The sequence below is a fragment of the Rhamphochromis longiceps genome, linkage group LG7, assembly GCF_057381845.1.
Source record: "Rhamphochromis longiceps isolate RC_006_pf linkage group LG7, R_longiceps_female_GT1.1, whole genome shotgun sequence".
NCBI classification, from domain to species: domain Eukaryota; kingdom Metazoa; phylum Chordata; class Actinopteri; order Cichliformes; family Cichlidae; genus Rhamphochromis; species Rhamphochromis longiceps.
In genome coordinates this window covers 37285792-37311349 of record NC_140563.1, presented here as the reverse complement: position 1 = coordinate 37311349, position 25558 = coordinate 37285792, and the positions used below count along the sequence as shown (strand labels likewise).

The following is a 25558-nucleotide window of genomic DNA, read 5'->3' as shown; positions in this document are numbered from 1 at the left end:
CTATTCATACAGGAGTCTCACATCCTCAGAAAAAAGCTAACCACATGTAAAGAGAGAGACAGTCCTTTATTATCAGCCAGTTCTTACATCTTGAACAACAGTACTTCCCCTTCAGCTCTGTCCCGAGCATCCAGACACAATGACATACTGCGGTTATGTTCTTTCTCTGTGAAGAGGACCATGCATTGTCAGCAAACATACTATACATAAAAGATATTGTGTGTTATTTGAAGCGCATACTTTGTCTTTTATTTCGTGGTTTTGCCAGGGTTGTCAACTCATATTTTCTGGAGTTCTATGAAGGGAGAGGTTGCAAGACATCTTTTGAGCTATATGCTCTGGGTGTGTTGGCAAACCGTAGTCGTGCTTCTTAGTATCAAACTCATCAGTGGTTATGTCTGTAGGCTTGAACTTACTGAGAAGACAGACCGTCCCCCGATCACAGACACCGCAACTACCCAAACACATGGAAGGGATTATAGTGGTTGGAACACAGTTCACACTTGCAGTGACAATGAGGAGAATTGTCTGGCTGTTGGGAAAAAGGGGTTCTTTATCATAGAACCATGGCTGGCTACCATTTTCCAGACGCAGTCTGTACCCCTCTGGGTTCTGTCCTCCCACTGAAACCTCGCAGCAAATCCTAAACCAACAACAGACCAGTGTCTCACAGTAAGGCTTTCAAAATACACATTAAGCTCGACTGTTTCTGGACTCAACAACACAAATGTGAAAAAGGTGTAAATGTTTTACAAGAAATGGAACACGCGTTTAATAAATTATAAATGAGCGGCGGCCGTGATGTCATGTGCCACTTTTCAGTACATCGTGTTTAGGCGTTTGTGTTGCTAGGAGCCTGAAACACAGCACATTCAAGTGAAAGAGAGAGAGAGGTGGACCTTAGCCCCTTTCTCTGTGGGAGTAATAAAGGTCCCTTCCACTGCTGTGGTCTTTGATGGACTTTGCATGACATCATGGCTCCATGGCTGTAGAAAAGAACTGTGTGTAAGGTCTTAGGGGAGCAATCAAGGCTCTCTAACGCCAATCAAAGCTTAGATGTGTTAAGGAAAACTTTGAAACCAATTTAGCGCTCACTTTTTCCCATAGCACTATAAAGGTAAAGATGCAGTGCAGTTCTGACGGAATTAAAGCAAATGATTAATACATTGTGTTGATGGGGAGAATGCAGATTTTATAGAAAATAGTTCGACAAAGAGTTACGTTAAAGCCCCTCTCCTTTGTTTGCTTTTTATTAGTGATCTTATTTTTGTTATTTTTTCCATAACTTTTTATTTTACAAGGCTTCAATAGCTGATGGATTGTGTGATAAAGCTTGGGCCTGTGTGTGTTCTGCTTGTGTTGTGCCACACAGGAGTTGGGCCATTTAGGAGGTAGGAGCTATAAGGGATTGAAATGCTAACGTTAGGCTTAAGTTTCACGGTGCAGCCTCATAGTGCAGGCTCTAGACATTGTTGTTTGAATGCCTTGAGGGCACACTTTTATTTTAAAGCTTGAAATAATCCCTTCAGGGCTTTAATTGCATCTGCTGGTGTGATATTACAGCAACTCAATGCAGCCTGTGGACAGACATGTACGCTGTGGTATGTCTGTGAAGTGTAATGACACTTTCTGTATGACTAATTCTACTTTTGTCACTGCCCAGGCGCCTGTAAAACTTGAAGTCATGCACAGATATTAGTCATTTTATATTTATAAACTCTTTACAGTCCTATAATAAATTATTTTCTTCAGCATTCATAACTAAAAATGAAAGATGTGTTACACAAAGAAGGCAAGGCTGACATTTTCTATGAAAAGAGTGTTGAAACAGATTAGTTTAATCTTGCAAATGTCAGATGTTCAGTATCAAACCTCATTCTGGCAGAATTGGTGTTGATCACCCAACATCTTGTTTAGGATTAGGGAGCTAATCAGTCGGAAACAGTCATCAATAAAGTACTTGTTTACTTGTTGTCGGCCATGGAAAGTAAAAGGGAATCCAGTTGCCTGACACTAATACTATTACCCAAGTAAAAGACTCATCATTTAAAAGCAGTTGGATTTGTCATCACATTATCCGCCAAATGGTGGAAAATGGAAATGTAACTAAATGACTTGCAAAACACTGCTAAATTCATTGGTGGTTTTACACTGAAATGGTCTTTAAATTGCTGCCAGATTATGTGTTATTTGATAAAAGACATATAATTTTGTTCATTTTTATGGTGCACGGTAGGAAACACCTAAAAAGCTACACTGATAACGTAATCACTAGAGCATTAATCTCTGGACTGGTGCCTGTCTTGAAAGCAAAAATATGTCTTTATCCATCTCGAAGTGAAATGTAAGATAGTGACCCATCTTTACAACAAAGAGGACATGCCAGTGTACAGTTTTTGAAATAGTTTCTCACAAAGAGTGTGATATGGGAATACTGAATGGCAGACAACTCAAGTGCAAGTGCAGCACATTATTCATACATTTTCTGTAGACATGCATCAGTTGCAATTTTCTTGCCAGATTTTGATAATAAATCTGATAATTTGATAATTCAATAATTTTGAAGTCTGGCCTGCTGACTAGATTAGGAAAAAAAATCCAAAATACATTCAAACTTGTGCCCCCATTTCCTGTTTTTTTTTTTTTTATTTGATGTCACAACAGTCATTTTAATATTGCAACAAAGAGAACAGCTCAAATAAATCATTAAAAGACTTTGTAGTCACCTACGTTTATTTTCAGTGCTATCAAAATGAGGAAATAGGAAATGATATATTGTTAGATAATTGGCTGTTGGCATTCGCAGTTTACATAATTCAATTTGTGTTTAATTTTTTGTCTTTTGCACGACATATTTCCATCTAGCACAGATATTGCAGTTGTTGTGACATATTTTCCTATATTTAGTTACATTTCCGGACAAGTGCATGTCAAGCTATGACGGATTAGCACAGAATCTTTATCTAAGATTAATCAGCCCATCGCAGCCTGTCAAATACATATGATTGTAGTTGCTGGGTGATCATTTAGTGCATCTCTAATTTTCAATAGTCAGACAGTATTACAGCATGTAGCTCATTTTATCAGTTAGAAATACATGTTTATTCAAAGGTTGCAAAAACTGAGGTTTTTTTTGTTTTTGTTTTCTTTGTTGTTGTTTTTTTCCCTTGGAATAAGACAATTTTATCATTGGCCATTATAAATGTATATATGCAGAGTATTTGCATTCTAGGTCACACACTAATCAAAAAATAATAATTCAAGTTTTATGCTGCATATATCTTCTGAATTTCATGCAAACTCAATCAAATTGATTATTAATTAAAATAATTATTGAAACTAAATTCTGGTGGCTCTGATTAAAACATCGTTGGGTGGCACCAACAATTTCTCTATGCAGGAAACACCCTGGCTTTTGCTGTATGCTCATCAACACCCACGCAAAGCCAGAACGACACACTTACACATGTACATGGAGACCAAATGATAATGCACGCTTGTGCTTGCATGTAACTCCAGAAATTCATATATCCACTAGAGATGGCACGATACCACTTTTTTATGTCCGATACCGATACCGATATCATAAATTTGGATATCTGCCGATACCGATATGAATCCGATATAGTGTTTTTTAATCAACAAAACTGTTTTTTAAATATCTTGCTGCATTTTGTATAAGTTCATACTCAAGTTTAAAACAACAACTACACTAAAGCTATTCTGTTATACCTGTATGCAAAAAAAAATATTTCATAGTTCAGCAATACTGATCAATCTAATAAACTTAAACCTACACCATCCTCCCTATTCTGGTATTTTAAAGAGTACTTAGCATATATATTAAGCAACCTAACTAATAGGGTTCCAACTCCCAGCAACAATAAAAATAAATAAATAAAAAATAGGGAACCACCCCTCACGCTCCACCTCATGATGCTTAATCGACGTAATCAACCTTAATTTGATGCAGTGTGAAAAAAAAATGCACAGAAATCAATTATTTTTCAAGAAATATTAAATAGATTCAACATCTTTCTTCAACAAAATTGCAGACTGCACAGATGGTACCTTCCCAAAGGAAAAAGTACTATAGCTTACTAGGGTATATACACTCAACAAAAATATAAACGCAACACCTTTGTTACTGCTCCCATTCCCCATGGGATGGACGTAGAGACCTAAAATTCAGTCCAGATACACAATATAACCATCCCTCCCAAACAGTGGTCACAAATCAGTCCAAATGTGTGGTAGTGGGCACATCTGCCATATTGAGATAATCCATCCCACCTCACAGGTGTGCCACATCAGGATGCTGATCTGACATCATGAGTAGTGCACAGGTGTACCTCAGACTGCCCACAACAAAAGGCCACCCTGGAATGTGCAGTTTTGTCTCACAGCAAAATGCCACAGATGCCACAAGCAATGAGGGAGCGTGCAACTGGCATGCTGACAGCAGGAATGTCAACCAGATCTGTCGCCCGTGCATTGAATGTTCATTTCTCAACCATAAGCCGTCTCCACAGGCGTTTCAGAGAATATGGCAGCACATCCAACCGGCCTCACAACCGCAGACCTCGTGTAACCACACCAGCCCAGGACCTCCACATCCAGCAGGTTCACCTCCAAGATCGTCTGAGACCAGCCACCCAGACAGCTGCTGGAACAATTGGTTTGCACAACCAAACAATTTCTGCAAAAACTGTCAGAAACCGTCTCAGGGACGCTCAACTGCATGCCCGTCGTCCTCATCGGGGTCTTGACCTGACTCCAGCTCGTCGCCGTAACAGACTTGTGTGGGCAAATGCTCACATTCGATGGCGTCTGGCACGTTGGAGAGGTGTGCGCTTCACGGATGAATCATGGTTCACATTGTTCAGGGCAGATGGCAGCTGAGAATGTCCCAGTTCTTGCATGGCCAGCATACTCACCGGACATGTCACCCATTGAGCATGTTCGGGATGTGCTTGACCGTCGTATACGACAGCGTGTACCAGTTCCCACGAATATCCAACAACCTCGCACAGCCATTGAAGTGGAGTGGACCAACATTCCACAGGCCACAATTGACAATCTGATAGACTCCATGCGACGATGTGTTGCACTGCATGAGGCAAATGGTGGTCACACCAGATACTGACCGGTTCTGGGTCCCCAGACCCCCAATAGCGCAAAAAACTGCACATTCCAGAGTGGCCTTTTGTTGTGGGCAGTCTGAGGTACACCTGTGCACTACTCATGATGTCAGATCAGCATCCTGATGTGGCACACCTGTGAGGTGGGATGGATTATCTCAATATGGCAGATGTGCCCACTACCACACATTTGGACTGATTTGTGACCACTGTTTGGGAGGGATGGTTATATTGTGTATCTGGACTGAATTTTAGGTCTCTACGTCCATCCCATGGGGAATGGGAGCAGTAACAAAGGTGTTGCGTTTATATTTTTGTTGAGTGTATATTAGACTTAATAGTTACTATATACAGTAATTGACTTCTATTCATTTTACATCAAATTAAAACTTTGGGTGTCAGATAATTATTTATTAAAAGCTAGACATTTTAAATGAGAATAAGAAAGAAAAGTATGTCTTTTCCCTGTTCATGCCCTATCGGCCCCCCTGGCTAAACTTTGCTAGATCCGCCCCTGCACAGTTGCCAGCGTCAGCTACGTAGAAAAAGATCCTGGAGTAGAAAGTAATATTAAATACATTCTAACAATAGCTGATCAAGCTTAAACGTGCTGCTGTTGTTCAGCCGCTGGTTTCCTCTTTCTGGTGCAAAGTGGGCCAAAAGCAAACTAGAGTCACGGACTCGCGACAGAAAAGCCGATCAGCTGATCATTAAGCAGTTTCATGATTGAAGTAGCAGCAAGAAGAGGCAGTCGCTTGTTAAGCTTAACGTGGGAATGCTTTACAAACATTCAGAGATGGACTTACACACTTGCTTTACTTCTCTCGGGATAACTTTGTCGGAGATGAAATGCCGGGTTGCTAGCGAAGCTCCACATGCTATCCAGACCACCGACAGGTCCCGCATGCCACAGCCGCTCTATCACGTGATGCATACTGCTCCAACGTGCTAACGTTCTGAGGTGAGTTACGGCGTGTTGCAAGTTTTGTGAGGTGCTTTCGTGATATTTAATGGATCGGATTACATTTTTTATTTTTCTCCGATATCCGATCCAGTAATTTAGGTCAGTATCGGACCGATACCGATACGTAATATCGGATGGTCCATCTCTAATATCCACATAGACACATAGATCCACTCATGCCGTGAACCCACCCCAGTATGTGCAAAAACTCCAATAGATTCCAAAAACACTTAGACAAAATCCATGCCCAGCAGTGCCATTCTGAGGTGAGACAACAGCTGCAAGTTACTGTGTGTATTCCAGCTTCACTGCTGCAAGGCTCACTGCTTCCACAGCACTGATAGGCTTAATATCCTCTTTTTTTCACTGCAACAAAAGTTTCTGTCAAAACACGCACACACACACACATAAGCTGGCAGTGCTTGCGATGATTCATTTTATCTGCTATGGCACAGCATGGTGCGAGTGTTAGAAACCTCCAAGCTGTCTGGAATAATGTCTGCTTCTGCTAAATTCTACTGGGAGAGAGTAGGGAGAGCGTTTTAATAGAGCTTAGTGACAATAATCACGGAGCTATTTTACAAAAAGACATACTTAGGAAGGATTTATATTTTGTAACCAAAGGCTTTATTTAATGGTTGATAAATAATGTATGTATTCACTTAATAAGCTATTAAAATACATAAATTATGGCCACGTTGTGATCCCATGTGTAAGTGAGGGATCCTTTTTTTATTTTTCATTGATTCCTTTCGTTCACTGAGACTTTTGAGGGAGACTTAATTATTCACTGTTATGCTAAAAGCCTCCATAAATACAAGGTTTCCACATGCAATCACCAAGGCTTCAGCTAAGTAAGCAGTTCAAAAAATAGTCACATTATTGTTTCCTGTTATAACATTTTGTTCTTTTTGAAATAGGCCAATGCAGTGACTATGTAGGGGTGAATATAATGGTAACACGGTGCTTTTTAATTACTGTGTATTTAGAAAGCTTAATGTAAGTACAATGTAAGTACACATTATGTACTGCAGTCTGTAGAAGCATAAAGTATACAGACATTTTTCCATTACATAGGCCAAAAAATGTCTTTTTGACAGTAATTCTGAGAGTGCTGGATGTAATCATGATGGTCATACAGTGTATACTGTAATAGCTAGAATTTGCCTTTCCTTCCTGTTTCCTCATCCTGAGCATGACTCATGTAATTTGCTGTTACATGACAGGACCTATTCGCAGAGGATCCCAGAGTTCATCCACAAATGACTGCATGAGCTGTGCTGTGCATGTGTCCGTTGATTAGTTTTTGTTATGTGAGCTGTTTGCGTTCAAAAAAAGTGTCTTTAAGATCTCTCATAAGTTATCTAACTGTGGCTAAAGCCCACAGGCTACAGAAGAGGGGTCCATCACCACATCCTCCCTGTGTGAAACCTGATACCCCGTCTCTGTTGATGCATGTCAAGATAGCACTCACACACACAACACAGCGATGAGAGGAAAGTTCTCACTCATTCCACCCATGCTTTGCACGAGTCCCAAGATAAGTGTTCTTTTAGAAGGAAGTGATTGTCACAATGTGTCAGAGGTGAAAGGGGACTCGGGGTTATCATTAGGCTAGATCATTACCTGATCCCCTGTCCTCACCTCTCAGTCGACAGCTGGTTAGACTTCATCTCGTGTCAACAGCAGATTTGTATCAGGTCCACTCACACTTCCTTGCTTTTACATTCTAGCTGCAGATAGTTTCAGTTTCATGCCTTAAAGCAGAAATAAATTAAAGTTACAAAAATTAATAATTCTTAAGCAAAGCACAGTAGAGGGAGCGGAACAAGTGTCAGGAGTGTGATCGGAAACAGTGGGTTGTGAAGTAGAACATTCAGTTCGTGGTCATGTTGTGCCGCTCTTTAATGGAAAACCTTATGAAGAAATTCTATAAGGGCGTTTTTGAAAAGACCCAGTGAAGATAACTTTCTCTGTATTAACAAAGGTGCCCTTGAACAGCAAAGTAACTGAAGTTCCACATGAGGATTGTGCATTAAGGAGTGGTGCATGAGGATTTGATGTCTCCTTTTGAAGTATCTTTACGAGCAAACTCTGTGCTCTGACTCTCTGAATCGAGCTAAGCTCATCTTAAGCACAGGCCTCTACTGTCTCTACTCTTCTTTCTCTTTTGTCCTGTGTTCGCTCAGGGGACGCTCCTTTCTTTAGATTTCCACCGCCATGTATTGTCATAGAATATTAATAGTTCACAGGGGCTGTTCAGCTGGCAAGAATATTCTGTTATTTCTGTTAAAATGAATTATGAGTAATGTGAGCTGCACTAATACACTTTTTTTTTTCTCTTCATCGTTATTTTGTTGAACTATTGTTTTTTTTTCTTTATGGTTTCAATAATAAAATATTATAATTTATTGTATTGTCATTTATCTTTTTGTAGTATATTTAGTTTTTGAGATCACTGGTTCATGATTGGATATTTTGTACTTTGTAACTGGAGTATATATTGGTGTAATAAAGGCCATGATGTACTGTTTTTGGCTGCTGTCACATAGTAAAACTTTGGTTTCACTTAAAAATGAACTGATTGCAGTTTTATTGGCCAATTCCAATTTTTATTTTCAAAATAAAATGAATTATTAAACTACAATTTGTACTGATTTATGTAACAAAGCAAATGTCAGGTGCTTAAATCATTTTCCAGTGTGTTTATTCCTTTAACATATAACAGGGCAGGTGCTTCATTGTCAAATCTTTTCTATTTCTCACTTGTTTCTAAATTTGTGCTTTCATCCTTTGTTCTTACCACATACTTTAGGTTGCTGGCTTGTGTCTCACTTTGAGCTCTGGATAGCTTTAGTTTTAGCCACTTTTCCTTTGTAGTTTCTTTAAAATGCACAGGGGATGATCGGGTATATGGTTTGTTGGTTTGAGCGTTTTTGTGGTGGTGTGCCATAGATTACTTTGGGTAACTTCCACACTAACATGATAGTGTGTGGCTATAAGTGTGTGTGTGAGATTTACCTGCACCATTGTGTGCATGTTTTGCACCCACAAAATGGACCAGTTCATAAGTGTCCATACTGGAGGCTAACTGGTCGGAAATCGTCCCATGTTGGTCCCCGGAGAATCGATTGGTGCACCTCTAGTTTGTTTGTTTTTTCTTCACTGTAATGAACCACACATATGTGTTGCTATCATGACCCAACATAAAAAAACACTTGTTTGGCACAATGTGTCATAGTGTTTTTGTAATTCCAAACCAAAGTAACACTTATAAATAACTTTTTACGTGCTGTTTTTTATATATTTCCATGCAGCCACTGATACTTTCTGTCGCTTTTCCATTCATATTTGTAGAACTATTAATTCATCACCTTTAGCCTAATGTTTGAATGTTACAGCAGAATGCTGGAGCCAGCAGGTGGCACAGAACATATAATCATGCATATCAGTTCAGTGCAGAATCTGACACCCTCAAGCAGACACAGACCCCCACTGTACTGGATGTATCACTGGAATGCCCTCCACAACATGTTATGTAACACCTGCAGAGAGAGAAAAAATGTGTAATTTAGTTAGACCATTTCAGGTCTCTTTTGTTTTGTACATTGTTCTGCAGGGAATCGTGTGTTACGTTGAAAAGTCTTGGATTTTAAATGACCCTCGTCTGTTTTAAGCTTTCTTGTCCTTAAAGTGTCTCTTTGGTGTCTAAAGAGAGGCTTGTTAGTGGGGTTTCCCTGAGCTGTACACACAACTGGCATACCTCCCTGCAATGGTTCACATACGTGTGTGTGCTGTAAGGGCGGGTGCATATATTCTATTTCCAGAACTAGTCCTGAGCCACTTTAATCTCCCTGCCTTGTCTCCATCGCCATGGGCAGAAGGAAAAGAAAAGTCCCCCCCCTAGCCTGCCCACCCCACTGTTGGGGAGCAGTGTTGCTGAGATTGAGTTGCAGGTTCACTGAAAATAGATTGTAAGAGGGAAGAATCTTTTCTGTCAGGGAGAAAGAGGGTTTGATAGAGACTGTCTCAGTCAGGAAGACAGCTCTGTTAGTGCTGCACTCCAGGGGAAAGGACTAGACTCAGGCGTTTAACTGAGGTAAGACCTCATGATGTGGGTTTGTGCATGCATGTGGATAAACTTGCATAGATGTGGGTGTGTTCACGTGCTGCCAAAGCGATGCAGGTATATCCCTGTATCCTTTTTGTCCTGCAAATTTGAGGCTATATCCAAACTAATCTTTTCTATTTATTTTTTTCTTTCTCACAGTTACCACTAGCATCAACACTAGGTCTTTGTTTTAGGACCCCTTAAACCATGGTGTTCCACAGACTGTGTGACAGGCCCCCTGGTGGGGCATTGAACCTCAGTGGGGAGTTGGGTTTTTGGCTTGCTTGGATAACCAGGGGAACGATATGAAAAGAAGTTCATCTGAATGAATATCATCTAATGATGGAAAACAAACGGGATGTTTTTCTTTTAAATCCAGTTTTGAAGATATTTATTTTAGTAAGATTCTGCAAGGATTGGTGGGACTGGTGTTGCAAACTTTTTTGGGGGGGTATTTGAAAGTTTGATAAGCTCTGCTATAAGTAGATACACAATGAACACTGACATTTTTTTTAGCTTGAAAACCAGATGCAAAAATTATACCAACTTTTTCTGGCTGATTGCATCTTGTAAGCCACTGCATATCCTTAATTGATTCGTCACGCTCCTATCACGTGGCCTTATACTGGAAGAAAACAATGACATCAGCTTTGACTCCCAGGAGTTGATTCAGATATTGAATTGCATGCATTGCTGACCTTTAGTGTCCCTTGAAATTCTGCATTGTATTGTGTTTTTCTACAATGTTTCCTTTTTAACCTTTATTTGATGTCTAAAGTACTATAAGAAACTGTGCAGGATGGTAACCTTTTTTTTCCAACTGAGGCTGTCTGTGTGTGCCTCTGTATGCGTGTGTTTGTTTGTGTGCATGGCTCAGGCCAGTGGTGAGTGCCAGGGTGTAAACTAAACATTTCCTTATGGTGAAAGGAGGTTTAGCCTTTTTAACTCACTCATCCCTCCCTCCCAAGTTAATCCATCATTCACACAGCCAAACATTCTAACTTATGTAAGCTATAATTTTGAAATTCAACTCAGTTTCCCAAGTTCCCATGACACCCCATATGTCATGCTGAATTCTCTGGAAATATGTGTAAAATGATGCAGGAGACATCTAGTATTTCCTATTTGATGTGATGGCAAATCACCATGGGCTTGAATATTTCTCTCAATGGAAGCATGGTGTATTGTAGCTTCCAGCAATATGTATGTATTTGGCACAGCTAACATTTTTTTTCAGCATTAAAGAGGGATCAGATTTTAGGGTGTGTAATCTGTTGAAGGTGACATGCCACAGTGGCTTGTATACAGTTTGTGTGCAGTGCAGGTAGTATCTTGGCCGTGTGTACTTGCAATTTGAGTATGTAGTTATTTACATATTTACATATAAGCTGCATATAAAAGTCTTTTTGTATGCATATCTTATCTGCCTTATCATTATGATACATGATCTGTAAAAATACATAGAGAAATAAAAATAAATTAAACTGATATATTGTCCATGGTTCTAGAGGAGCTTTGTTCCTTGACTTTCTTTTCTTATGAAACATGCTGATGAGTTCAAATATGGGAACTCTGGACTGGAGGGTTGTTGGAGCTTGACCCTTCACTAAAATTCAGTATATCTCAGCTACAGCTCCTTTGATTTTCAGCCCGTCTGTTTCTTTTAAGTTTTCAGTATGATTTTGCTTTTAACAATATGTGGATCAAAAATCCATTTGGTGCTCACCGGGACACACGTGTGTATCCAATAAATGTGATTTTGCAAAAAATCACTTAAAACATTTCTTCTCTTTTTTTTTTTCCTGAAAGTTTTTAAGTCTACCACCTTTACTCGTGTACTCTGAATAAAAACAGAATAATACCCATTTTAATTTCAAGGCATTTTTAGCTAATATTCTAATTAGTTTCATGTATAATCTAAGTGATATTTCTATGAATTGTAGCAATGTAAACCTGAGATTCTGTAATTCCCAGTTATAAAGATATTCCACAGCTACAACTGTAGTTGTGTAACCACTTACCAACATGCATATTAACTCAGTGGCTGTTTGGTTTATGTCCTGTGCGTCTAATAAAGGGCATTGTTTGCCCTGATGTATACTTTTCTATGTTCTTCCATTATGCTCTTAATGTACTTTTGTCAGATGAGTGTAAACACAGCTTAGGGTGTGTTTTAGAGTGACAAAATATGTTAGCCCTGTCATCATAAGATGTAAATGGCTTTTCTGTCATTCCTAATCCCAGCAGATATAGACAGGGTTTCTCTGCAACAGTATGAACTTAATTTTAACTCAGAAAGTGTTTGTGCTATAAGACATTTCTCATGTGTGGTAACTTAATAAAAACACATCTGGCTCTGCTCTGCCAATAGTGTTCTGTCTCTCATCCCTCTGTTATGAATGTGCCTGTGGAGAATCTACTTGTCTGACTATATGCAGTTTTCCTTCCCCCTTTCTTACCATCATGTAAAATTACTGTGGTTTTAGCACAGTCAATCAGACTAGTGCTTTTACTTTTTTTCATGAAGTCATTTTTTTCCCACTAATAGTTGGCTTGTTTCTGTTCCATCCAGTATATTTAGTGAATAATTTATACATTTCCCCTTAACGTTTATCTCCTCTGGAAACAGCGTGTAGCTTGTTATAATAATTAGCCTCCCCCTTGCTTTTCACTTTCAGCAGAAAGCAAAGAGGGGTCATTTTTGGATGAATTGTATCAAAGCTCCTTCAGAGAGAGAGACACAGGCAACTATTGAAGTTAGACTTAGGGCTGCAGTTGCGCTGCTGCTAAAACAAATGCTGTCTCTTTATTCTGCTGTACTGTTCAATTTTGCAGTAGAGTTATGCTATCGCTGAACATTTTGGAGCCAGCAGGGCTTGTTGAGAGCATGAATAAAAGAGTTCCTGGGGTTGAGTGGTGCAGGATCCTGCTGCGCCAGATTTAGATCTGAAAATGAGGGGAACAGGAGGGAGGAGAGTGAAAGGGAGAAATGACAGAGGAAAAAAGAGGTGTTGCTAGGGCTGCTGACCATCTATATTACGCATCAGTAGTCTTAATATGGCTTTTGTTTTGTACATTTCAGATTGTTCAGTACTCCCTGAGTGACATGACTCCAGTTTCATGTAATGTCCTTATTGTGTATAATCTTCTTGTTGAATTTGACCTTAAGCTTATGTGATTTATTTGACGGTGCTTGTGCGATTTTGATGTTTTGAGTTTAGCGGGCTGCATTGTGACTTGTCGGCGTGTGTGTTTCTGTGTGTTGATGTTCCAGCTGAACTCTCCAATGAACTCTGTCAGCAGTACGGAGGACATAAAGCCTCCACTGGGCCTCAACGGCGTGATGAAGGTGCCTGCCCAGCCCTCGAGCACAGCTCTGTCACTCACCAAACACATCTGCGCCATCTGCGGTGACCGCTCCTCAGGTGAGTGACATCAGACTGTGATGACTGTCTGCAAAGGAAGCATGAAAATAATTCAATGTCAGAATTGACCTTGTCAGAAATCTTTTTGAGAACTGGTAATGGCTAAGGTTATTTTCACTGGAGATTACTGTTTTTAAAGGTAGGTGTGCGAAGGGGGAAAATCAAAACACAGGAACTGGAAACGTTCACAGAGCACATCTGTGCAGTGAACAGCAACACCAAGTTCACTTGGGAGGATGTCAGTGGAAATGGATGGGGCTTTTTGGACTACACATTTTAGAGAGAAGCTTCAAATTGGAGTATATGGGTTTATAAGAGCCCTACACCTCTGGGATAAGAAGGGGTTTACAAGAGTAGAGGGGAACAAGAACCAGAAACACACAAGAGAAGACCCTGAAATAGGTAGTTACTCAAAATGGGCCTTCTGATGTCTGCCCCCAACTGGGTGCAGTAACATCCAACTGGATGCAGTGATCGGAATGCCATTGTTCATCAACAGATTGATGAACAATGAATGTTGCATCTCCTGCATCTAAAATTTTTAACAGCTGCTTCAACAGTGTGCAGCAGACACAATGGAGTCACCTCTACACTACAGTATTTAAAATTCTGGGAAATTCCCACTAATCATTTAGAACTCCAGATGAGCGGTGAAACGTCTCCATGTAAGTCCATTTAGCACTGCTTAGCACTTAGGTGACTATTTGAACATGTTCACAAATCACTTCCCAATCAGAAATTTCTAAGAATTTTATGCAGTTTTCTAAAAGATTGTAGGGAGACTTGACATGGAATAGATTATTTTAAAAAAAATCTAAACAGCTTAGACTGGATAACATTGCACTGTTTCCAATTAAAATAAAACAGGACTACACAGCATCTTGCCCAAGCCTGGGCTCTAACCACATGGAGAAACCTCCGGAGAAGATCCACACATGAACTTCGGTCAGAAAATGGCCCCACAGTATGCTCTGGCAGAACTACATACTGCAGCTTGTTGGAGTGGGAGAGCTTCCTGGAAAGACAACAGTCATCAGAATTCTTTAAAAATCTGGGCTAAATGACAGGGAAGCCAGAAAAAAGCCACTCCTGGAAAAAAAAGCATGTGAGGGCAGCAACAGAAACGCACATGAAAGGAACCTAAATCATGTGGCAAAAGATCATCTTGATTGGATGAAACCTAACCTTGAATCGCTTTTTTACTGAAACAAGAAAGCGCTATGTCTGAAGGCGACCATGCGCAACTCATCATTCATCCCTACTGTGAAGCAGTCAGTACAATGAATAGTGGGACAAGTAGAGGCAGATTTTGGAGTTTCTTAATTTTCATTTCAACACAGTTAGAGTTCAGACACTGGCAAATTATATTCAGATAGAGATACAAGATATATTCTACAGTGTGTTCAGGAGAAACAATGTGGTTTTTGTCTTTATCGTGGAACCTCTTCGGGATATTCGAGTGTGCATGGGAGTTTGCCCAACCAGAGCCTGTTTAGTGGATTTTCAGGAGGAAGCACTGGGAAAGACCTGAAACTAGACAAATTACATTTCTCAGCTATCTTGGAAATGCCTTGGAGTCTCCCTAGAAGGGCAGAGACAGGGACCAGGAAGAAGGAGGCCTGGATGTCTCTCCTTAGACTCCTGGCCCCTTGACCCAAACATGGATAAGCAGTAATGGACGGATGGATGGACAGATGGGTGGGTGGGTGGTCATTTAAGGCTATTTTTTGATTAGTCTCTGAAAGATGGTAACGATAACAATAAAGCAAAGTCAATATAACGTGTTACAAGAAAAGGCATAAAATTCCATTTAAGTCTGGCACCCTTAATATTTCTGTAATCTTTTTTTGTCCCAAATCAAACTTTCTCACGTAGCACTTTAGGTTGCACAATAAATAAAGATTGTAAATAACCTTTTTGGCTTCTCAAAGAACAATAGCTTGCTCCAGAGTTTTCTTAGACATTGGCTATCATTTGGCCAACTTCTAGCTTAACCACCTGAACCACAAGAACATTAACCCTGGGTGAACAGATAACCACGGGTTATCCCAGGAAATGACTCTCACAGCACTCATCTTTGTAGAGTTGTCTTAAATCTCTTTTTTTCCCACACTGCCAACAAATAACCATGTGTTTAATTTTTTTCTGGGGATAACCATGAAAAGTTTGTAGCCTCTGGATAAAGGTGGATATCTAATTCATTGGACAGTTTTACTGTCATCCTGCGTCATTGGTGCTGTGTGCACCCAAGGGGGAAAATCAAAACAATGTTTAATAGCAAGTCATGCTTCATTTAGCTGTGCTCGGGGGCTTTATTTATCTTCTCTGGTGGTCTGACCCAGCAGAGAGATAACAAAGAAACAGTTTGATCAACACTGGAGAAACCAAATGGACTCCATCCGTCATAAATAACAAAAAAGAGCTGTTAGAAACAGGGTCAGACAACACCATATTAGACTGCCCCCCCCTCACATATTCCCTTTAGTGAGCCTCTCTTTTCCTTCATTACCAAAGGGTTAGTAGAAGGGTCTGTGATCATAATTTTTGTTTTGTTCTTTCAAAGTGTTTCCTGGGTATTTCTTTGTGTTATTGTAACCACAGAATGGTAAATAACATGTTCATGAAATCACAGTAAATTCCGCGAATGTGTTGTAGTTGGTAAGGTCATAGGTGTGTACTAATGAAGAAGCAGCAAAACGGCCAACTCAGCTAATTCCATGTGCACTGTGTCACCTTATGTTTCCAAAAAAAGGATCAAAAACTAACATTAAGCAAACAATCTCTTTTCCCTTTTCCTCAGGTAAACACTATGGAGTCTACAGCTGCGAGGGCTGCAAAGGTTTCTTCAAAAGGACTGTCCGCAAAGACCTGACCTACACCTGTCGTGACAACAAAGACTGTGTCATTGATAAACGCCAGAGGAACCGCTGTCAGTACTGTCGCTACCAGAAGTGTTTAGCCATGGGCATGAAGAGAGAAGGTACAGCACATACCGTTGAGGATAATGTCTCACTTTCCTATTTCCTTATCTTTATTAATCTTCCTTTTAAAAGGCTCAATTTTGGGGAAGTGAGTAGCCGAGGAGTACATTCAGAAGTCCATATGATATGTATTTTTGGCATTTCTGTGAGTAGAAATATACTGAATTTTGAGATTCCAGAATTTTGAGGTATTCTGAATTTGGTTTGCACTCAAACTGCTGGTGCGTTTGACACTGGTGCAGAAACAGTATCGGAGTCATTACTTGAAATGAAAGTGCTGTACATAACTGTTGCATTATTCAATATATCAGTTTCACATTACTCATCAGTAATGTGTTAACAATATAACTTAAGCTACACCAAAACAAATCCCTATTCTAATAAGGACACACATACGATCTTTCTTTCAGTATTTATGTATGAACACAAAGCTGAAAAAACAAAGCAAAGTTGAAAAACAGCCCAAAGACACTTCAAAGCAATTGCCACAGCGATTCTACTTTAATTCTATAATGCACAGGCTGAAAAGGAAGCTGCAGCGCTGCAAGCGTGACTGCTCATCACTGCCTTTGTTACCTGTTGAAGTCTAGGGCCTGACTGCTGGGCTGGGGCCAGCACACATATCTGGGCTTTAGCTTTGCGTTAGCATGCTGGCTGTGCAGATTTTTGCAAAGAGCCGAAGTTATGTTAGTAGTACAAAGCTGTTGTTTGTTTCCTGGATGCAGTAATGTCCATCTTCCACTTCACCATTTTTCTGCTTCTAGCACGCAAACTGAAATGATCTGATTGTAGCACAAGTTCACAGGAAAAAAAGAAAGTTTGTTTGATGTTTTATGTTTCCGCCTTTCTATCTGCCTCCCATGTAGATAGCTGAAGAACTTTTAGTAACAACGTCATTTTAACTTTAATCTAATGATAGAATTTAGTACAAGAGCACGTTACATTACTATGTTACTGAAGAATGTGATTTCATTATATACATTACTTTGGAATGCATTACACCCAACACTGCACACAAATACTCATTTAAGCTACGACTTCATTAACGACAGAGCTTTCAAAATACCCTAGAAGTTGACATAAAATACTTTGACATGTCAAATGTAATCCTTCCTTTTCTTTGCAAAGTTTCCACTTCTTATAGGCCAAAGAAAAGAAAAAACAGAATACTTTGATAAACTTGGCAAGTGATGCAGAGCTGCAAAGACCAACTGTATCTCACCCAGCAAGCGATGTCAAGGGTAACTGACGTCATATGTTAGAGACGCATCAAATTTTTAGAAAACCCGGCATCTCAAATGAGAGAATTTTCTGCTTGCAGCATTAGTTTTTTAGAATGCATTCATCTGTTCAGCGCCATGAATCAAACATGGCTGTGCGTGGAAACCAAATGAGGGTTTGTGAGAGCAGGCAATCCACACGGAGACTTCAGCAATGTAGACTGAAGAAAAACATTCTCGGTTAAACTATGAAACTATGCGAGTTTATGTTTCCTGTATTTCCTGGAATCCTTTTTTGTCTTTTTCTCCTTCTAATGATTTTTGGAAATTTACATGTGGTGTGGGGAACAGCTTACCTAGTTATTGTAAGCCACCTCATTTTTCACACAGTGCAAAAGATGGATGCTGTACTTATGTTGCAAGATATGTGAAGTTTAATACTCCAACTGAGTACTCCAACTGGATGATGTCTTGTAGTTGCACAGCACGATGAAAAATTTGCACCACATTCCTAAAGTTATAAGCTGCTGATGGTGTGCACATAATGCTGTCCTTTTGGAAGACATTCAAAGATTCGATCAGCCACATGGGACGAAATATAGGGCCTATTATTCGAACCCAGTTTAAGATCATTATTCAATTTCTACCATTATTCAGTCATTTTTCAGTGTTAATGTTATTTTAAAAGGAAACCATTACCTACACATAAATAGATATTTATTTTACTGGGACTGCAGACTTTGACCAGAGACTTTGAGCTTTAATTCAAAAGGTTTAACAGAAGTTTTCTTTTACCTGTTTAGGAATTACACTTATTTTTTTCCATAGTCTCCCATTTTCAGAGGCTATTAACATGGACTGGGTCTGTGCAAATGCAAATCCCATCTTTCTTGAAAACAGAATCTTCAGCTCCATCTCCTTTTTTCTTCTAAATCAGACGTTGGTCTTTAAGACTAAAAGATTTAAACGTCTGCAGTCAATCTTTGTCGGGGTTACGGCATAACCGACGTAAGTAGCTAACGCCGTTGCCATCATTCATGCTTCATTTCCGTGGTGTTAATTGCCTTGTGGTCGAGCCCCAGTGCTTTATATGTGGTGCCAGCCACCATAGAAACAAATAAACTCACAAGACTTTTTTTCCCACCCTCTTGGGTGCCAATTCTTTGTTGTTGTTGATTTTTTTGAAGCAAACATGATTTTCCACTTCTTTGTACTTCCAATAATTTTGGCAATTTCCCCCCAGGGATTTGCTGACATCTGTGAGTTCTTATATAAGGCAGTGATTATTAATCTCTCTGATCCTTTCAATAATGACAGTAAAAACACTGACAGAAGTGCATAGAAGGACTCCATAGTACTGAACAGGTGATCAGTACAGTCACATGGTAGTTGTTGCTGTTATAGCACACAATGAAATGAAGACTATCAAGTTCTGAATTGGAGCAAGAAACAGATGTGCTGCGCATAGAGTTTCTAGCTATTTCTCATTTTTAACCCTCATCCCTTGTCGGGCTTTTAATATTCACATCACACAAACATAATTACAACACTTAATTATTCAATTTCACGTGACTATCTGGTGTCGTTGTGTTTGGATAATAATTACCTTTTACTTCCAAGTATTAAATAGAAAACCACCCCAAACAAATACATAATACAACTTAGAGAAACACTGACTCTTCAGTTCTCATTGAGATTCTGGGATTCAGTTGCACTTCAAACCAATGGATTTTTTTGGCTGCAGGTTTTAACCTGACTTATCTTGACTTTGGGGTGAACCTGGGTACTCTGGGTTCGGCTTTATTGCCCGTAATCGTCCTTGTTCAAAGGAGAATCATTTTGATGATCCGTTTGTGTGCTACACTTTATTCCCTCTGTTTTACCAGTTCTCAACTTTGCCTTTTTTTGCATTTCTTTTTCAGAAATGGATTAATGGCACATCTTGAAACATGTGTCTGCTGCATACTGCCAAACCTCACCCATGCACTTGTTTTTATATCAAGTTCTCATGTCATCTTCAGCTTCTTTTTTTTTTTTAAATATGGCTATATTGGCTCAAAGCAGTTCAAGAAACCCAGCAACACAACGTGAACACTGAATTGACAGATAGCTTTTGTAATTCATTATGGAGCAGCACAGTAAAGCGTCTCCAGGGAAAGCTCACAGTGGGGTTGAAAGTGGTTCTGTTGTCTGAGGGGAGGAAAAACATTCTGTGAGGTGTGAATTTTAACACTCCATCTAGGTGTTAGAAATATTAGCCCTTTCAGCAGTGCTGTTAAGCACTCTTTTGCACGTTGAACAAGCCAGTTACTGCCTTTCTTCATCAAGGCAACCATGTTTACTGAAAAGAGTGCATAGATTACACTACTTGATGCTTGGAGATGGCTAAGAGATCTAAGGATGCAAAAACAGCAGCATGTGTTAACCAGGTGTCTGTGGGTGGTTACTGAAGAAAACACAGTTAATGAGGAGAATAGGTTTCTTCTTTTCATTGGTATGTTTTGGAGGATATTCTATCTAAGGCCATTTTTTCCTGACCTTTACTTGGCCTCCCATCTCCTCTCTCTTGTTTTTATTTATGTCATTGTTGGGCTCTTTATTCCTTTCAAGGATATTGTCATTTACTGCCTTCTGCCTCACTTGCAATGCTGCCTAAGCCTCCCCATGCAGCCCGGGGGGCTGTGGTTGGAGAACATGGCAACAGTAGCCCAAAAGGCTGAGCGAATCCACAGAAAAACAGGATTAAATGAATTTATGCTCTCCCAGTCAGGAGAGTAGAGGAGGAGGAGGGGAGAATAAAGCTAACATGATTTCAGCCCTCCTCACCTCTCCCTGACTCCAACACAAGTATTCTACCCTTGAGCTGACCTCCACTGCCAGACAGCAGTTCCTCTAAAGTGGGGCCCCTTTCCCTCTCCTCCTCTAACAACCCCTGCTTTCCTTTCCCCCCCACAACAAGACCACGGCCTCTCTGATTCGGGACTTGGAATAGAAACCAGAGTAAGGGAAACTCAAGAAGACAGATCTTCAGTCAGATCTGAAACCCCATTGTGTGCGATAGTGTGTGTGTGTGTGTGTGTGTGTGTGTGTGTGTGTGTGTGTGTGTGTGTGTGTGTGTGTGTGTGTGTGGCAGTGCAGCTCTCCAGGTGTGTGTATATAAACCTGCATGCTGACTTTAAATTTCCAACAGCCCTTTATCACAAAACACATTATGTCAAGAGCTTTTTATTAATCCATGGCTGGAAGAAAAACATGTAAAAAAAAAAAAAGCCACAGTACTTTTTTCGGTGGTGTTTTGAATTAAGTGAATTACAGCCCTTTGAAAAGACGGAAAACACACAGACATGCGTCTTTTTCATTCTCACTTGAGGGTGGAGGTGCGGTTTCTCTTGCCTCGGCCGCAGTGAGTCTCTGTGTCTGCTCGGCACACAAACCATTTCCTGTGTCTGCTTGCCAAGCCAATCGGATGACAGAACCAGCACGGTTGCGTTTGAATGTGTTTTTAGACACGATAAAGTCTTCATTGATTTGTGCTGAGACTTTTTTTTTTTTTTTTAGATGTTCTGGCTTCCATTCATGGTGTAACAAAAGAGTGACAGGCCAAATGTTATTTATTTATCTAGAAATGATCTGTGTATGTCAGTGAGCACTGCATAAAGAAGACTTATCTTTGATAAGGAAACTGGAAGATGTCCTTGGACATTTCCATGCTGCTTTGTTGTACATAATGCAGACCCAAGGTCTTTCTGTTTTCCATCCTCACTGCTGAAGCAATTATTGATGATTAAACTCTCTCGGCTATGTTTTTGCTGGCATTGTACATTCGGAGTTATGAACTATTCAGTTGCTTACCAAGATGCACTTAATGTCGAACACTAAATTACAGACTCAGGCAAGCACGAGCAGCCATGAACAAGCACCAGATATGTATTTAGTTCACTACCGATGTAGAGCCGAGTGTGGACAATTATTCCACACTCACAAACGCAGCAAGAATTCAAGTAATTAATCAAAGGGGAAGATTCAGCACTGAAAACAGACTCAGGCTAGATGTTTGTTCACTAGTTGCAGGACTTGCAGTGCACAGTTTATTTATCACATTGAACCAAACTGTGAATGTGAACCAAAACAGCTGCTAAGCTTCACAGTCAAAACCCTATTAGCTTGCATTTTTCTTTCTTTCAAAGTGTGTTTTTGATCACATACTGACCTTGTAAAACAGCAGTAGTGACCGAAACCAGTTTTGTTACATGCAGCCGTTCAGGAGGAGCGCCAGCGAGCCAAGGAGAAAAATGAGAACGAGGTAGAGTCTACCAGCTGCGCCAACGAGGACATGCCCGTGGAGAAGATCCTGGAAGCCGAGGAAGCAGTAGAACCTAAAACCGAGACCTACATCGAGACCAACCTCGGTGTGCCATCAAACTCGGTGAGTTTTTTTGTGTAATGCAGATTCAGATTATATGATTTTTATGTTTATATTTACACTCATAGGAGCACACACAGTGATTTATCTAGACTTACTTTGGATGGTGGGTCAGTTTTTCCACCTATTTAGTTCCCTCCATTTGATACCGTGGTTACTGCTTTGAGTTCTTTTCTCGTTCTCAGTATTTTACTCACTTGACAGGATGATTATCTGTCAACTGTTTCATCTTGGCTGGCTTCACAGCTTCAGTCACGATCACCTGAAGACATTCAGTATTCCAATGGTGTTCTCAAGAAAACCAAACTCATCCAACTCATTCAAATGTCCAGACTGAATAATCTCTCAGTTTAACTGGTTTGGGTTCATCGCAACTTGAGGATGTGAACTTATTCAAATATTTCTCCTTCCTCACCGATTAAACCTTTATCATGCTTTCCATGTCTGTGAGTCTGCTCGGTTCCACTTGTGTCCAAGTGCCAGAAATTTGATCATCGGACGTGACCGTGAGGGTCCGTACGGACTTCCGAGTGCCCGTCTATTTTTTGTGACCTGATGGACTTTTCTGCAGAGAATTTAGTTTACAGCTATGCATGTGCTCCAAGAAATTTGTTATACTTCAAAGAAATATAACAAATATAACTACCGTACTCTACCGTTTCCAGCTATCTGCGTCCATGCCAGCAATGGAATATAATCAACGCATTATCCAAACTAAGCAGTAGCAGGAGGAAGGGTTTGTTGCAGTCTGGCTAAAGTGAGTGAGTTCATGAAAGATTGATGTGTCACAATCATATCAGAGTTTCTCTTGGTCCAAAGCCAACTTGTGTGTGTTAATGGACACCATAGGCTTGTTTTCTTTGAATAAGCGAGACCCATCCAGTCGTGCACTGTTTAATGATATAATACATTTTTCTAATTCATTTAAGTTAAAATAACTGGCAATTTTTATTGAAATTGTCACTTTAAGAATAACAATACTGTGAATGCTTTTCAGCATTCACACTAATTAGTGATATGCACCATTGTTATACCAGTGGTACTAGTCATACTTAACTATTAATTTCTGATTAGCTGGAAATTAGTTGTCAATAAAAATGCCTTAGCATTAAGCACAGGTTGATTCATTTCTAGATCTCCTCTACTGTTTAAATTATTGTCAAAATGTCTTTTTTATTGCATTTATTGCTTAACACTATTTTTTTCAACATCTTGACTGGAAGCTTGAAAAACACAACATCTGTGTTCTGACTTCTTTCTTTCTTTTGTCATTTTCTTAAATGTGAAAGCTTCCCAACAGCTTTCACTTAGGAGCTCCTAGGTATTGGACAGTAAATACAATGAATCTCAGTTAAAAGGCAACTTAAAATCTCTGCATATGCATGCTAAATACTAAATGTAGTGGTTTGCAGTTAGTATAAAAGAGCTGTTCACTTTTAGATTTATGGCTTATGAGTTATATTTTAGAAATTTATGCTTCAAAAGACTCACTGGAGCTGCTCCACCATTGTCCACAAGTTGTTTTAATTCTTTCCATGTGTGAGTGCTTCATGTATTTCAGTTCTGCAGTGAAGAGTGCCAAACATATAAGTCAAGTCAGATTTGCCTGCATGTGGATATGCTTGCTGTAGTAATGTTTCACATCAACCATGTTTCAGATAAATTACACATTTTAGTTCCCTGTTTTTTAAAGCTTGCGGCTGTTTTTCTCATCTACCTGCTGCCTGATGGTAGACATGTTACTGAATATCAAATATAAATACCTTTGTTATCTCCTTCGGGGCTTTTTAGGTTACCACTTGTGGACTCAGGAACTAGCTTACCTGGTCTATTAGCTCCTTCACTCAGCTGTGTGTTTCCTCATATATGCCCCTTAGTATCAGCTGGGCACTGTGGGCTGTCTTTGACACAGTGGCGACTAGGAGTGATGAATAATGCAACAGGCAGACTGTTCCTGAAAGCATACCACAAAGCCTCAGCTTTCTCAGGAATTCTGCTGGGAAACATGGGAAACAGAGGAGCTGTGCAGAAGCCTACCAAAGGAGGCGGGGAGGGGGGAGAGATGGGAGAGTGAGACTGAATGAGGGAGGGAGAGAGAGGGGACTTCTTCTGGGATTCATCTGCTTCGGGGGAAGGAAATGTCTTGTGAAGTAAAGGTAGAAATGTGAAGGCTGTTATGTGAGTAAATGGGAGCTATTTTCGGGGGGCCAGATGGAAATGTAGGAGATGAGCGTTGGCATTATAGGGAGAGGAAGGAGGAGTAGGGATTCATGGGGGAGCGGCTAGCAGCTCAGACATACTAATGCACTGAGTGTTTGGGCTCTGCCACGCTGGGTCTCTCGATGCCCGCTGCCTGCCCAACACCAAGAGGAAGATTTCTAAGGGCCTCCACAACAGATTAGAAAACCGCAATGAAAGTGTTTAAAGGCTTGTTTTAAATGTATTCTTTGCCAACTCCTGAGCAAAATCATATTGGAAATCATATGATTATGCTGAAAATAGTTTTAAAAATTAAATGTAATGCATTACACCGATGAATGTATCAAAGGCAATTTGGGATTCAGTATTCTGCCCGAGGACACTTTGGTCATGTGAAGTGAAGGAGCTGGAGATCAAACCACTAACCTTTTTATTGGTAGTCGCCTTCCTTTACCTTCTAAGCTACAAACAGATATCTGCCTGTTAAATACACAAATATTCAGGGTCATCAAGGGTCAAGAGCTTTTTGGTTTCTTTTTGTTGTCTGTTTGTAGCCAAAGTTTAATCGATGCATGGAAATAAATAAAATAAATGTCTGCATTGAAAGCAAGACAGAGGAAAGGTATTTATCGAAATATAATCTCACGAATATTAGCTATTGTTAGAGATTTAAATATTTATCAACTGAATCTTCTCTCATGAGCAGTGAGTAGCTAATGGAATAGAGAGTCCAATATCCTCACGCTGGAAGCCGTGAAAAATCCCCACTGCCCCCAGAGGCAAAGTCATCATACTAGTCAATGGGCTTAGCAAAAAGATAAAGTGTAACAGAGTCTAACAAGGCTAAACACTGTTGCCAGAAGAATAAACAGAAGTTGTTCTTTAATTATCTTCAACCATAAAAAATCTTTCATAATGTTAGCTGTGTTTGCACTTAATGTTACCAAGCTACTGTAAGATATATGTGAATATATATATAAAAGTGGTACAGGGCTTCTTCATGATGATGAAAGCAGCGGAAAACCTCACAAAGGTGAACTGGATTCCAGGCTATTGGTAGGAGATGCCCAGCAACAATTGGTGTCACTCAGTTT

General features: G+C 39.9%; 1 protein-coding gene across 2 annotated transcripts in view; it reads left to right on the top strand.

The window, feature by feature from the left end:
• The window catches only part of rxraa (retinoid X receptor, alpha a), a 115456-nt gene that overhangs the window by 72052 nt on the left and 17846 nt on the right, over positions 1-25558 (top strand). The window contains exons 4-6 of one of the 2 annotated variants that reach the window (XM_085413560.1): positions 13491-13641; positions 16442-16621; positions 22084-22268. In XM_085413560.1, the coding sequence (XP_085269686.1) occupies positions 13491-13641; positions 16442-16621; positions 22084-22268 (516 nt within the window). The remainder of the gene's footprint in view (positions 1-13490; positions 13642-16441; positions 16622-22083; positions 22269-25558) is intronic. The other variant, XM_085413561.1, reaches the window with a different exon arrangement.